The 15,789-nt window shown below is 38.6% G+C and overlaps 4 protein-coding genes across 4 annotated transcripts; 2 read left to right on the top strand and 2 right to left on the bottom strand.

Moving 5' to 3' along the window:
• Window positions 1-1,391: 1,391 nt before the first annotated feature.
• LOC103320300 (uncharacterized) lies at window positions 1,392-2,465 on the bottom strand. The gene has a single exon (XM_008221964.2). The coding sequence runs from the start codon at window positions 2,358-2,360 to the stop codon at window positions 1,491-1,493; it is 870 nt and encodes a 289-aa protein (XP_008220186.2). The 5' UTR covers window positions 2,361-2,465; the 3' UTR covers window positions 1,392-1,490.
• A 3,033-nt stretch (window positions 2,466-5,498) lies between these two features.
• LOC103320276 (uncharacterized) lies at window positions 5,499-6,330 on the top strand. Its single transcript, XM_008221930.2, has one exon. The coding sequence runs from the start codon at window positions 5,806-5,808 to the stop codon at window positions 6,178-6,180; it is 375 nt and encodes a 124-aa protein (XP_008220152.2). The 5' UTR covers window positions 5,499-5,805; the 3' UTR covers window positions 6,181-6,330.
• Window positions 6,331-7,645: 1,315 nt separating this feature from the next.
• On the top strand, window positions 7,646-8,577 carry LOC103320277 (uncharacterized). The gene is made up of 2 exons (XM_008221933.3): window positions 7,646-7,910; window positions 8,090-8,577. Exons 1-2 carry the CDS (start codon window positions 7,736-7,738, stop codon window positions 8,332-8,334), a joined length of 420 nt encoding a protein of 139 aa, XP_008220155.1. The 5' UTR covers window positions 7,646-7,735; the 3' UTR covers window positions 8,335-8,577.
• Window positions 8,578-10,831: 2,254 nt separating this feature from the next.
• LOC103320278 (uncharacterized) lies at window positions 10,832-11,992 on the bottom strand. The gene has a single exon (XM_008221934.3). It carries the CDS (start codon window positions 11,663-11,665, stop codon window positions 10,949-10,951), a length of 717 nt encoding a protein of 238 aa, XP_008220156.1. The 5' UTR covers window positions 11,666-11,992; the 3' UTR covers window positions 10,832-10,948.
• Between the last annotated feature and the right edge of the window lie 3,797 nt (window positions 11,993-15,789).

Below are 15,789 nucleotides of genomic sequence, written 5' to 3' on the forward strand. Positions count from 1 at the left end.
CTCTTTATTTAAGAGACACATTGTTTCAAACTTGAAAATCACATCTTGTCGAATTTAATTTTCATAACAGAAAGTTAATAAATTTTCCAACGTACATATATCAACATGAGATGGGGTAGTTAGGCTAGCTAATCTTAGTGAGGCGCCACTCTTTTTAACCTAAATTTTTGAAGAATCTAGGGTTTCCTGCCGACAGGGATATCTAATTATAAAGGTCGATTTATGCCAAAATTAACCAAGACTGGTGCACATGAAGCCATCCGTCATGTTCCAATTTTAGGGACACAAAATCAAAATCCATGATGTGCATGGCCTACGTGGCCTTCGTTTTCGGCCAAACAGAGTCTCCAAAATTAGGGGTTGAGGGAATTTGCGAGACAATTTAGGGAGAAGATTCTGATCCAACATCAACGATGAGGTTTTAATTTGTTTCAACTTTTGGATTAAGCACTAATAAATTCAGAGTCAAACTCCTCACTTCATCCTGTGTAATACGATTATTAAACAATTCTTATTATTGTAAGTTGGACTGCAAAAACTAAATTAGTGCATCATATTATATGGGTAGCCTGTTAGCTGTTTTCTTGTGTGCAATCTATGACTTGTAAATATATGTATTTAAAACCAACAAATAAAAAAAGCAAACCCGATAACAAAAACAGAGAGAGAGAGAGAGAGAGAGAGAGAGAGAGAGAGAGAGAGAGAGAGAGAGAGAGAGAGAGAGTTTTTAAAAAAAAAATTAATACAAGCGATAGTCTAAACTCCAGGAAATGAGGATTTCTCATACACACAATTATAATAGAGTGGTGATTTTCTCACTTATTCTATCACTTACACTCCATTTTATAACTAAAAAAGGAGTGTAAGTAGATAAAATGGAGTGGAAAAATCATTACCTTATAATATTTGGAATTTGAACCTAAAACCTCTGATATGTAAATCAATGTCATTTTCTACCGGAGAGAGAGTATTCTTTGGCCCATTGTATACAGCTCTTTGAGCAACAATCTAGCTAGGCTCAAAATCTGCCTCAATAATGAGCCTTTCTCATAGCCAAGTCCAAAGGTTTCCTTGTTTTTTAATTTTTTCGTGAATAAAACTTTCTTTCTTGTTGTTTAGCCCATATTAATAAGACCATCAAAGCCCAAAATTCTAAAGAAGTCAAGCCCGTTGAACTTTCTTTTTCTTTTTTTTTTTTTGATACAGCTCGTTGAACATGTTTACATAGTTCATCTCTTATATTATTTATGCATTCATAAGAATTTCCTGAACAATAAACACATCGAACATTTCTCGTAATTTCAATCAAAACAAACAATCAGGTAACGATACAAAAAATTTAAAAGAAAAAAAAAAAAAAGGCAAACCAAATAAATTTACAGAAGTTGAAATGAATTAATTTGATCCAGCAGATCATATAAATGAATGAATTCACAACCTTTTCAAATATATATATGCACGACCACACACACACTCACAATATTAATCTACTAGAGGAAGATAAAACAATCGAGAGAGATTAAGGGGTTGTCAATGTCCTCAGCTGGAAGAGAGTCCATATAGTCAGCTAGAGCTTCTCCAACTGCAACCTCATCAATTTTGGAGCTGATCCTGTGAATGCGCGTCTCTGTTTCTCTGCTCCTCAAATAAGGTCTAAGCAGCCGGCTTGAATTGCTGTAATTTGAACTTGCTGCAGGCCTGAGATTCAACGCGTTAGGCTTTGAATGGCTTGATTCTTTTGGTGGGTTTGCCATGTTGAACCTTCTGCTTGGAGAAGGTGACCTCAAGATTCTACTTGGGTGAGAATATGCAGAGATCATAGGCGGCCTCTCTGGCTCTTTTCGGAAGCTCTTTTGTCTTGTTAATGGGGTTGGTGAACTTGACCTCACTCTCTTCTGAGGTGTAACAGACGCATTTGCGTTTTTCAGGTTTGGCTGCTTCTTCTTCACTGCTGCTGGCAAAAGCGGCTTCTGTGGCAGTGATGATGAGGAAAAGCTTGCTTCTTTGAGTGAATTAATCCGAACTACATGTGGGTTTTCCTTGTAACATGACCACAAGAACTCGTTGGAGAAAGACCGGTCGATTTTCGAACTCAAGACTGAAGAAGCACTTGACAGGCTTGAGGTTAGTGAGCTGCTGGTGTGGGAAGTGCTTGTGTTGGTGGTGCAAGTGAAGGAAGAAGCAGAGGAAGTGGAATTGGAAGGGGATGGAGGAGAGGGGGAGATTTTGTTTGAAGCAGAAATTGGAGGAGCAGCTAATCTAGATGGAGCTTGTGAGATTACCAGCTTGTCTTGGACATGATTGAGTTCATCTATCATGTGTCTTCTTCTGGGTCTGCATTTGCTAATGCAAGAACCCATTTGCTAGAATTTGATTAAAATGAGGCTAGGAAATTAATGTGGAACATAGGAGTGACCAAATTTATATAGTGGTGGTACTATTTTATTTGTGAAAACTGAGGAAAAAGGTAGGTGTGTGTGTGTGTGTGAATGTGGCTTTTGCTTTTGTTCTTTTGCTTTTCAGATATTTGAATTTGGTTGCCGGGGATGAAATCCGTTGGGCAACGGTTAGGAAGATGGTGGCTGACTACTTTCATGATTTCATCATGCCTCCCTAACTTTAGAGTGGAAATTGCAGACAATGTTTGGGAATTAAATATTTCTCACGCTTAGTTGGGCATGCCCAAAATAGTCTGTGGTCCAATTGGAAACCCAACTTTTTTTTTTATCAGCCCCATTTTCTCTTCAGGTATGTTTTAGGCCCACTATGCAGGCAGCTACTGTATTTATCTATTTACTTAGGGCTAATTGGTGATTTGCCCCTAAATTTGTACTTAAGTTTCGATTTATCCCTTATCTTTTTTTTAATAGAAAATTAATGACTCAAAGTAATTTTTTTCACCAATTTTCCCCGGATGTCAAAATATGCTACTTCCTATCCTTCCAGCCGTCAAGTTAGACGTTACTTTTGTCATTGTGCGTCTCCACTAAAACACCAACTTGACAAGTTGACGGTATAATGGATGAGGAATGGCAGATTTTGACATCGACGGGCAAATTGGCAAAAAAAATTAGTTCCGGTCCTTAATTTTCTAAACAATAAGAATATGGTAAAACGAAACTCCAACTTTAGCTTCTGCACCCAATTAAAAAGAACCGTTCATGTCAGTAAACTTTCTCGAGAACCAAACAGAAAATTTTCTCAGGAACCAAACATAATTTATGACAGTTAAGCCATTTACTTACTTCATTTAGATTTCGACCCAGGGTCGTGTGTGGACACTGAGCATTCTCAGCTATTGATGAATGTAATCAACACCATCAGAATCACACCATCAAAATTAAAAAAGAGTTCCAACCCAATCAAGAAGATTGTCATTGGCAAACAACGTTGGACTTAATATTACCAAACACAAACTCCAATAGTTTCCAAACAAACAAGTCATGAACGTTAATTACTGACACTAACTACATAAATTCGGAAATTCCAACCCTAATCAAGCATTCCCCCCTCACCTGCTCTCCACAGGATGATAATAAGGGGATTACATTAGGGTTTATTTCACATAATGCTAGAGTTGAGAAATATTTGCAGAGCAGAGCAGCACATGAGGATACATGATAATCTGCAATGCTTGATCATGATTAGGAGGAAGAAGTGGCAAAGGGTTTAACCATGTCAGAAACAATCTTCTTCATCACAGCTCCTCGAGGTGGCACAGGTGCCCTCGCGCTAGCCGGGGCCTGGCTAGATCTGCCTCCACTTGCTGAGCGTCCACTTGAGACTCCCCCATCATTCATCTTCACTCACCGCTTGAGCTCAGCTTCAAGTCCCAGTAGGAAGATGGAAGCAAATGGAAATAATGCAGACAAAGCTGTTTTTATCACACATTAAATATACACACAACCAGGGCCTCGGTCGGATATTGCTTATGGAGCAATATTACAAAGTGGGCACGCTCTCAGCTTCTTACCGTGGAAATACCAATCAAATCAAGGCCTCTGAATAATTCTGCAATCACGTCACCCTGTGTACGTCACCATCGGCAGTCGAAATCTGTGGGCTGGTTAAAATCTTATCTTCATCTATTCATAGGGACCAAGGCGGATTAATTAAGAACCATTGATGTTGATTTGTGTTTAATAATCTCACACGATAAATGGAATGTGGTTGGCTGGCTTGATCTTTCCCTTAACTAATTAACATTCTCGATGTAGCCGTCGGAGGAAAGCGTTTCTTGACAGCGATTGGTCAACTTTTTTAATCGCACGCTTCTTTCATTGTCACAAGGCCCAAAGACACCAAACTAACAACAAATTAGCCTGGCCCAACCAATTAAATCACAAGTAGCATTCAAACAATTGAGGCCCAAGTTTAAGCCCCACCTTCAATTAGCTAAGCTGCCATCTCGCTTTCGTTTTCTTTTTATCTCCGTCGTCACGTCCATTATTCACTCATATTATAACATGTAAGTTAATAACATCATCAAATGAGAGTATCATAAGAAAAAAATAATAGAAACATCACCCGACGGTTACACCACCCAAAAAACCATGTCGATATGATGCAGGATTTGAGGACCAGATTATGTCATGATTGGCAGCCATGGCATCATCTGATTGATTTCCCTCTCAATTTTTCTTTTGAGAGAGAGAGAGAGAGAGAGAGAGAGAGAGAGAGAGAGAGGTGGGAGTTGGAATTCCACCTGCTGTAAATTTACTGAATTTTATATAGAGTGAGGAGCAACATGGACCGTTGATCTATGTGACTTTTAAACGATAATGGGGATTAGGAAATTGGCTCAGGTATTGTCAAGGTTCCATCCCATAATACCTGCGTCGTAGAGCGCTAGAGGTTCATATACAATTTGACTGTCAACCTCTGAGAGAATATTAATTTGAAAATGCAAAAGAATGGTTTTGGAATTTCCAAGATACTAAAGTGGTTTTTTATTTATAATATTCTAAGTAACTCTACGATATGATACGGGAGGGATATCGCATTTGGTTGTAAGAAAACGGACATGTATATCTTGGTTAACTAGCCTAATTTACGTTGGTATACTTTGTTTGTTGTCAATAGATTTGATTTGATGAAATTAATAATATATGTTATTGTGGATTTACATAACAGATTTATTAAACTCATGCAGGCTTTCAAAATACGAAACCCTTTTCCAAATTATGTGTAATAATTTTTCTATTGAAAGAAAATGTTTGAAAGTGTTGGTTTTCTGAGATTATAGGTTTATAGCATGAATTCTTCCTAGGGTGACAGAAAAAGGAACTGAAAAAGCTCAAGGACGTTTTTTCGAAATGGTCTCTTGGAAAGTGCTCAACACTCCCAAGATTCCAACTTTACGGATTACTTTTTACTTTGCTTTTGTCTTTTTACTGCCTCTGGGGTTCCCCTAATTAAAAAAATAAAAATAAAAATAAAAAAAAGATTCCTGAGGCCTTTACAATTGGGTAAAAAAATCAGCTGATGGAGAATGTTCATAATATCTAAGGTTTCAACAGAATCTTACAAATTTACAATCTCTCTCTCTCTCTCTAGTGAGCCTACTACATAAGAGAATAACTCTAGTTCTGGCCTTTTCTCCCAAACAAGTGAATAAATCTAGGCTTTCAAGAACCAAGTTGCAAAAGCAAACCATGCATTGGCTAGAATTGGCTACATAGCCTCAAGCCCATACTGAGGTCTTGAGTAACTCAAAAAGCTCCAAACTTTGCAGCATTTGGGGAACATTTCAAGGCTCCAAGAGCAAAAAACCAGTCTTCTTCCCTCTTCTGGGTCTTTGCTAAAATGTCAATGCCATTAGATCAGCAACCTCCACCAGACTTTGTGCTGCAGCAAAATGCAAACCCTCACTCCCCCCATGGCTCCATTGGTGCAGTGGTCGCTGTTCTTGTTGTGGTCATAATCTTGGGTGTGGTTGCTGTTGTAATTGGGAGGCTCTGCTCTGGGAGGAGCATAATGGGATATGGCCATTATGATTTGGAGAGCTGGGCAGAGACAAAATGCTCATCTTGCATTGATGGAAGAATCAACCCACCACTTTCCAGGCCTAATGTGTCTTGCTCCTCTGTTTCAACTTCAACTCCAGCCCAAACCCATCAAGGATCTGAGCTTCAGCAAGAAGAGCAATCTCCTCAAACCCCACAACCTGCAAATCTTTGATGTTCTAGCTGTTGGGTTTTTTTTGGACATGGTAGCAGTTGAAAACTCCTCTATCAGTTGTGTTTTGTTTGTTCATTTTTTTTTTACATTTGTGATGTTGGTATCATTGACTTTGCAGACTGAAACGCATTTTTGAGACTTCTCTTTGAATTTTGAATTGCCACTCCCAGTTTTTTGTTTAGTTGAAAAGAAAAAACATAGATTATTTTAGCTAGAAACTGCTGTCTGGCAGCTGTTCTACCGTACTTTTTTTTAGATTCAATTGCAAGCAAACAACATTGCTCACAGCTTCAAAATCAACCCACCAGCTATGAGCATTAATGAAAGTGTGTGTGGACCAATGAAGGTGAGTAGTATAACTGGTTCAATTATGATTGCAGCATTAATGAAAGTGTGTGTGGACCCAATGAAGGTGAGTAGTATAACTGGTTCAATTATGATTGCAGAAGCAACAAAATCATATTCTTTTTCAGGGTTGATAATGATGGTCATTTCCCACCAATTCAGTAAACAATCTGTCATCTGCTAGCTGCTGAAGTTATTGTGCTCTTAGTGTCACATATTCACCTCTTAAAGATACCTTCTTTTCTTCAATTTCAGGTTTCATGTGATGATTTCTCCGTTTTTAAATCTCAAATTTGCCTTCTTTTTATTGCAATGCTTTGAAATCAAGATCTTCAAACAACACGGCGATCAATGATTAAGGCAAATTAGTTAGCTGTTGAATCAAATTGGTTAGTCATCGGATAATGCCCTCACTATAGAATGTCTCATGGTTAAAGTTAAGGTTGGACTATGACTTTTAAGTCCAATGAACTAGAAGTAAGCAGCCCATTGAGCCTGTTTGTCATCATGGGCTTCCCAGATAAATGTTCAAAACTTATTATTTCCCCCCCCTTTTCCCAAATTTTCTCAGTAACCAAACAAACTCCACCACCATCTTGAAAATGGTAACTCACCAAGCTTCCGCACAATGCAATCACCAAGTTATTTCCAAACACACATAAAAATCAAACCCAAAAATGTTCCAAAAATGTATGTCAAACTTTGGGTGAAGCGCATTGCCGATATAAATTTCCATGAGCCTGCAAACTGAGACAATTTCAAAATAAAGTAAAAATGCCGGTGGTTGACCGTTTCGTGTGTTAACGAACCCACAATACCTTCCGTTGCCTTGGCTGACTTTTTAAACTGCTAATGCGCTACTAATCATATCAACTGCATCAAATTCTTGTTCTAAGTGGATAATGACCAAATTCACGATGACCAGAACAATTAGTCAGCCGATAATTTTACCCTTTTACCCTCCTTTTTCCTGGTCATGCCCTCACACAAATCACAATCCAGCTGCAAAATTCGAAGTATGGCAATTCAGTCATTACCAAGGCCTCACATTTTCACCAACCAAGACAAAGAGGCAGTTCTGGTCACATTTTTTTGCCCTATATAAACCCCATGAGCCCTCATGCTTTCTCATCTCCTTCCCATATTCAAGTTTTCAGTATCTTAGCACATTATTGAAGGAGCGATATACTTTGAGATACAAACAGCTAGCATGGCTTTGAGTTATAATGCACGAGGGTTCCTTCTGCTTCTAGCTGCTGCCTCTCTACTGGCAGCGAGCGAGGCCAGAACCCTCGTCGTTGGAGGCTCTGAAGGCTGGCGTTATGGCTTCAACTACACCGATTGGGCTTTCCAAAACAGCCCCTTCTACATAAAGGACCAATTGGGTAAGTGTTTTATTTTTAAATTTATACAAACAAAATGATATTATGAGAAAGATGATTCGAATACAGGACTCGGAGGCATGAGTAACTGTTCTAAACCCTCCCGACCCTAGTACGTGCATGAAATCATATAATGCATGTGAAATTATTCAAACTTTGTTTTATGTGATCTGATTTTGCAGTGTTCAAGTATAAGAACGACTCTGGTTACAGCGTGTACCAGCTCCCAAACCTGTGGAGCTACATAAAGTGCGATTTCAGCAAAGCCAAGCTGTTGGCAAGTGAGACGCAGGGAACTGGTGAGGGCTTCAAGGCTGAGCTCACTGAGTGGAGGCCATCTTACTTTGCCAGTGGTGGGAAGGATGGCAAGAACTGCAAGGATGGGCTCATGAAGTTGTTTGCGGTCCCACTGCCACGTTGGAATTAGTCGCACTATTTTTCCAAACTGCTCTCTTTTTGGGGCTATATATATACACACACATATACACTCACACCAGATTGATTATGCAGTTGAATAATTCTGGAGGGTTATGATTGAAAATAAGGGTGAAGGGTTTCCTTCTTGATTTCCCGTTTTACACTGTACAAGTTACAGCGGGGAAAAAGTGTTTGAATAATTTGTCTCAGTTTCTTGATTTTCATGTTCACAATAAAGATTATTTTGTTCGAACTTTCTTTTACATTAATTCCAGAAATTAAAACCAAAAAAATAAGAGTAGGCTCCACAAATACAAAGGAAAAGGCTCAATCTATGATAAGAGGCGCCCCATGGGGTGTGCGAGGTGTGCGACCTCACAGGATTCCCAGAATTTAGGGGCCTCCAAATTTTTCCAAGTCAACCCATTAAATTAACTAAAACATCAAAATAAAAATGAAATATTAAACATCACCCCACAACACCACATGTAAGGCACCAAAACCAAAATTGAATTGAATATTAATTATCAACAAATTCTACGACTTAGAGAGTGAATGCCCTAATTTAATTTATTTTCCTTTTCCCAACTTTCACGCTGCAACTCTTCATTTTATTTATTTATTATGATTTGAAACTTGTGTTTTCCTCTTCTCAACTTTCAAACTGCAAAACTATTCTAATATTCTTTTCTCTTTCAGTAAGTCTTTCTCACTCTCCTCCATCAAAATAAAGTGATTTCTCTTCAGTACTAGTGTACCACCCTCTTCCATCAAATTTTGAATTGTAAAAACCCAAGCTTTAGCCATTTCCTCAAAATCACAGTTCTTTTCTCCCTCCCTTATTCACATGAGAATTCACCAAGCATTGAAATTGGAAAATCAATTTATCAGCTCTATGATTTGGAAGGGTGACTAAAGAAATTTTTATGGGAAGCTCTTTTCGAATGTGTTCTTCCCGTGTCAGAAATTTCTGTTTCTATATAGATTTTTTTTTTCCTACTTGTATATATAGGGCCTCAACATCCATATTTGCACAGGCCTCCAAAATCAATGGATCGGCTTTGTCTATGATGTTTATGTATCTTGTTGATTCCTGTATGAATTTGTAACTCAAATTAACTAGTCATCAAACACAAGCACTTGATTAATCGGAGATGCCTCTGCTGTATTTGTTGGAAGAACTTTCTCACATAACAGTGCATGACTAGCTTACCATGACCGTGGACGGTCCCATTGCACGAAAGTACTTCTCCTGTGTTGGGCCTTACTCCAGCATTAAAGTATACATAGGACTGGGCTATATTATACTGAAAACCCAAGATTTGGCTAGGGCTATAATTGGTCTATGGGCCTTTGACAACCCAGCATATTTGGCGTGCTCACAGGTCGCAAATTATGATTTCCAATTTTATACGATGGGGTTTTGGCATATTTAAAACATGCATGAATGAATTACACAAATCCGAAAGTGCTTCTGTAGAAGTGGGGCACAACTTTGAGTTTGAGTGACATTGGCTTCCAACCACGCCAAAACAAGGTGCCGCTATGTCTTACACTTTTTCCTCCAGTGGCAGAAAAGTGATTCCAAAAGTCTCGTTTTCCATGAAGAGAGATACAAGTCAGTGGTGGCCTTTTAAATTGCTTTCAATCAGACTTTGAACTTGTTTTTATTCAGATACATGGGGACGAATTGCACTTTGATTCTAGACTAAATGCATAGCAATAGGTTCTTGAAGAAAAAGCAAAAACAATAGTCCGCTTTTGTAAGGACCTGAGTTAAATCAAAATCCATACAAATTTCATAACCCAACTTCTTTTTTCTTATACAATTGATATTGGTGGAGGGGGATTTGGAAACAAGATCTCGAGTACATATATAACTGCTTTCAAACATTTGAGCTACACGCTCTTACACACAACTTTTTTAAAGATGTAACGAAATTTTAGCCAGACTAGTGTTGAGCAACATAATATGTTCTCTTTTTTCGGTTAAATAGTTATGTCGTTTTCTTTTGTTGGTAGTGCATATAATTATACGCTCTTATCCCAATTGTGCTTCCGTTTTAAAATGGATATGCCTAATATGGATATAATTATATTCTCTGGGCAGCTGGGATCCAGAATCCAAAGTACTTCCAGTCACAATAATTTAGTTATAGCCCCCAGTTTTAATTTGCACCCTCACAAATTCAGAAAAGAAAGCAAGCAAGCAAGTATTGGATAGAATTTTATATTTGGCCAAAAGCAAAACTTGGGAAAATAAGCATCCAACTAAGCCCACTAATTAAATACTTAACAGCTTAAACATCCTCCCCTTTTTTTTTTGTCTTTTCGAATCTCATCAAATTCCATACTATAACTTCCACTTGTTCGTTGGTGACAGGCTGTAACGCTCAGTTTAAAGTAGAATTTTCCCAACTTGAAAAACTTTATACAAACTATATAAGAAGATGATTCGAACACAAGACATCGGTGCGGCAATAACGGCCGTTAACTGCTACAAACACATTGCAAAGTTTCTTAGTTTATAGGCACTCGAAAAATCTTACATTTGCCTTACGATAACTAATTGAAAACCACATATCAACAGGACATAAATAGAAACTAAGAACATTGATTAATAATCAACGAAGCCCCGAAGGCTCAGAAAATGTTGTTGCCACGTAATCTCGAACCTCCCTAGCTATAACATCCCTCATGGTATCCCAAAACCCCGACGGCAAACTCTCACTCCTTTGCCGCACCGACACCACAGCGGCCCCGCTAATCCCCGGCGGCGCCAAAGTCAACTCGGTCAACGGGTCAAACTCCACCGACCCATTAACCAAAGATCCAGAAACCGAACTCGTGCTCATCCCTTCGTTATTAGCTACATTGCCGCCACCGCCAACAAAATTAACGCCGTCTATTTGGTGATGATGGTGATGTTCTCCTCTTACCCTTCTCTTCAACGTCGAGTTCCAGTGGTTTTTCACGGCGTTGTCGGTTCGACCCGGGAGCAACCGGGCAATGGTGGCCCACCGGTTCCCGAATCGGGCATGGGCAGCCAAAATGGTCTCGTCCTCAGCCTGCGAAAAGGGTCGGTGCTCGACGTTCGGGCTCAGCTGATTGCACCATCTGAGCCTGCATGACTTACCCGACCGACCCTTTATGTACCGGCTTATCAAGGACCAGTTTCTGGGTCCGTAGCGCTCGACGAGCCGGGTCAAGACCCGGTCCTCTTCAGCGCTCCAAGGACCCTTGATGCGTTCCGGCTTGTTGGGATTTCTGGGAAGAGAAGACTCTGAAGAGGAAGTGTCGGAAGACGAAGTGGAAGACGAGCACCTGTTCATTGCTTCCATTGAAACAGTGCTGGTTGGTTTTGTGAGGTGAGTGAGATGAGTGAGTGATGTTTGTGAAAATGCCAGAGAGAGAGGAAGTTAAGGAGAGAATGAGAGGAAGATGGGTTTGGGTGTTGAGTTATATATGGGAAGAGGTGCATGCATTTGCTGTTTTGATTGGATGCGCAATCCGATGGTTTTGAGCCTTTATTTGGAGGAGTTTAGAGGGAAAGGGTACTTCCACGAAACTGGCTTTTGTAAAGTGGGTAAGGGTACTGCTAACTAGAACTGAGTGCGCGTAGATGCGCACCCCTTGTTCTCACAATTTTTTCGATTTTTTTTTCTCTTTCTGTGAACAAGTTTGTCCCGGTCTAATTGTTGCCTCGTCTCGACCTTCTGGGTTTTGCCCTATTGACCATTTTGCCCTTCCTCCAACATATTTAGATTAGATGAGTTGTCATGTCTTTCTTCGTGTAAATTTGTGACAGATTGTTTATATCACGTTATAGTGTCAACAAATAATCCTATTAAAATATACTGTGTGATAAGAATTAGTGGTTTTTCTTTCACTTCTTGAATACTGTTGCGTGATATGACTGCTCAGTACAATTTTTTACCCGTTTCACCTTAGAAACATTTTTCTTATGTTTTCAATAGTCCTACTTGCACTTATGGTTATTGGTTAGAGTCCACTCATATTTGTCCAAGTTCGATCTATCTTCTAAAACGTAAATGATTTAAAATATGCTCATAGTTAAATAAATCCACCTAGATATTTAACCTAATAAATCGTTGTCAAACATAATTAGAATGGAATTGAGTTACTTAATATCAACCATGTTTGATTGGGATATGTTGACTTGTTTCCTAGTTTTGTTTTCATAATGAATCATGACGGTTAAGAACAACAGTATGTGTTAAGGGTAGGGCATATAGTTAAGTTACAAAGAAATTGAGGCATTGCTTGCAATTGGAGAGGGGCAAAAAGGGTAAATCACTATATAGGAGGAGCCAAAGAAATCTCAAGGGGCAGGGAGGAGGAAAAAAAGTAATTAAATCATTCTCGTACTGGGGACAATATAAATTAGGGAGCGTTTAACACATGACAGGAATTGCAGAGCTGTTTAACACACAACACTAAACGTTTAAAATTGGCAAGTGGGCCCATTCCCTTTTTGACCACTTTAGCCACACACTCTACCCAATTACAGCTGTAAGTCCCTGCCCTAAAGCCTTGGGTCACTGAAATCAACGGCTCCTGATCGACCGTCTCAAAAAGCAAAACCCTGATAAAAAGAAGGGCCTCCTTGAAATTTAAAAATAGAGTTTTAAAGCTGTGTGAGGATGACTTCAACGTCTTCCACGTAGGAAGGCCCCACTCCCAGGCTGTAAGAATCTCACGTGATTCTAGTTGAATCCCTTTGACTTTTTAGGCTCATCCAAGAAACGAAAGCTACTTTCCCCGTACTCATCTTCCTAGAGCGTCACCCTCACTTTACCCCCTTATTTGATCCCATAAAAAGAAGGGGAAGTAAAATTTTACCCCCATATTTTCAGTTATTTTGTTTTAGAGCATGATGCGTGTTGAGGATAAATGTGGGATGTAAGTGTTGATCAAATGAATGGTCAATAATCACATCATATGCATTGCACGTAACGGCAAGTGTATAAATTTTTCTTTTTCGGGTGCAAGATGAACCTGTTAATTTGTCTAGTTACTTGACTTTATATTCGTTTTGAGTTTTGTTAATGTATTTTGTTGACAAGAACATCAATCGAACATTTAAATATTATAACAATAGTATAGAGTGATAGATAATTACCTACACTAACCCCATGATGCACTAGCGATTTAATGATACAAATCACTGCATATAGAGGACTAATTTGTCCCATAGTCCACTTTATTACGATGAGCTTCAATTTACTTGGAAATGACAAACTTTTTGTGTTCCACATGGTATGATCTAATGTACTTTTGGTTCAATGCTATGCACCATATTCTAGAAAAACCCTTTCAACCACATCCCAATGAAATTATGATAAAAATTATTCAAATATTTATTTGGCAAGACATACAACAAATATCTCTTTTGGAGTTCAAATTTTGTTCCAAGATAAGATGAAATCATGAGAGGGAACCTAATTCATGAACAAGTAGATCATATCTTTTAATTGTTTTTAAAGATTGGATTTTGTCCCTTAGGAATTGTTTTATAGGAGGAGCATAAAAACGCTAAGTACAACACCCCACCACCGTACATGTTTATTTATTTATTTATTTATTTTATTTATTTATTTTTATAGCAGACGTGCATGTGTAATTTAGTAATAGCAAATTGTGGCTTCAAAATTGAGAACCACGCGCTCGCCAGCTCGGTAGCAAGAGCTCCCGCAAGCGCTGTGATGATTGCATCCTAGCCGCCCACGTGGCACTATTTATGGATTTTTTCGGATGGTGTAACTTTTGGCAAGAAGCAGTTGGGCAGTTGATACTACAGCTGGCACCAAATCCTTACCCCACAGTCACCGACTTGTTTCAGAATTTTCAAACCCAAAAGAACTGTGTACTAATGTTTTAAAATAGAAAAAGGGTAAATGGCACTGGCTCTTACGTCAGCTTGTATTTTTTTAACTGAAGTTGTGTGCCGGAGGAGACTCGAACTTTAGTGTAAAGAAGCGAGCTTACTGCTTTGATTAATTGTTTAATTTACATTGTATAATTGCCCCTTTCAAGCAAATCTAGCACCGGCAAATTCTTTTACCAAACAATTTGTTGAATACACTGGTAAATTATCATTTTTTGAATATCCAGAAATTAAGAAGGTTAAATCATGTCTCTCATAATTTGGTGAACAAAAGACAGTGAATAAATTTGGTAGCCCTCCGAGCAATACTCATTTATAAATTACATTTACGGTTTTAAAAAAAAAATTTGTTAAGGGAAAAATAGTTAAAATTGTGTACGGTCGGTTGTAGGCTGCAGGGTGGGCCGCATATTTAGATAAGTTTTTATTTGGTAGATATTTTTCTGCGATCAGAGAAATTTGGGCCAGTTGTCTGGTTACTATCAGGTGGGTCCCATGGTGTCCCCTTCCAACCCAATTGCCGGTTGTGTTTGTCCTACAAATAGGGTCTAGCCCAATGCCGCGTGATGATTGGTACCTTGTCCTTCTCGCCTTGGTCAACAGTTTGGTTAAGATAGTTGTTGATATTCTCCTTGTTTTTCTTCTTCTTGCCCCTTACTTGTTTTTCCTCTCATCTTCTACATGATTTTATTAAGAAAAGTTTGTTCCCTAAGTATTTAAGCTTAATTTTCGTTTCATTGGTTCCAACATCCTTTCAATATATCCATTTATAAAACGTAGGAATATATCCAATTTAGTTTATATACATATATAAATTTAGTTTGACTTGAATTTTGAAGTAATCTGATAAGTTATGACCAACTGACCGAACTTACATTTTAGGTCATTAACACGTAGTTTGAAATTGATCTCTTTAATGCTAGCTTGGAGTTCATGCATCTTTTCCTCTTACTATTCTTTTTCCTATATGACCATGAGTCTATGAGTGACATGACAAGTGATGATATGAAGGCCTTATTTTGTTCATGTTAAGTGAATTTCACTTGTCAAAACACACTCACACTCAAATTCCTAAACTACTAAAAACATAATAAGAGTACTTTTCTTTCTTTCTCTCTCTCTTGACTCTTCCTTTCCCCCAACCCAAAACCACAACAAATATGAAAATCTCCTTGGGCCCTTGGAACCACTCATTTCGGCTAATAATTCGGGCCTCTCCCTCCCCCCTGCGATTATGTTGTGGAGAGGTTTTCCCTCCCAACTTTTGTTGGATTTTGTCTGATCCTTGCTTTTGCAAGGTGTTGTGTCATCCCTATTGCTCTAGGGTTTGTGTTCCAGCCTTTTAGGGCGGGTTTTTGAAAGATCTTGATAGATCTGTTGCTTTTGTGGTAAATCTCTTATGGATCTATCTATATTGGAGGTGGAGTTGTTGGATTTTGTGGATTTACAATCTATTGTGCTTGGGGATTAAGTGGGGATTTGGAAATGCTGTGGTATTCTTTGGAATGTTCTGGTGGAAGATGAGCAGTTATACCCTCCACTTTTGAGGTGTTTCTT

The sequence above is a fragment of the Prunus mume genome, linkage group LG2 (genome assembly GCF_029339155.1).
Source record: "Prunus mume cultivar Tortuosa linkage group LG2, ASM2933915v1, whole genome shotgun sequence".
NCBI lineage: Eukaryota > Viridiplantae > Streptophyta > Magnoliopsida > Rosales > Rosaceae > Prunus > Prunus mume.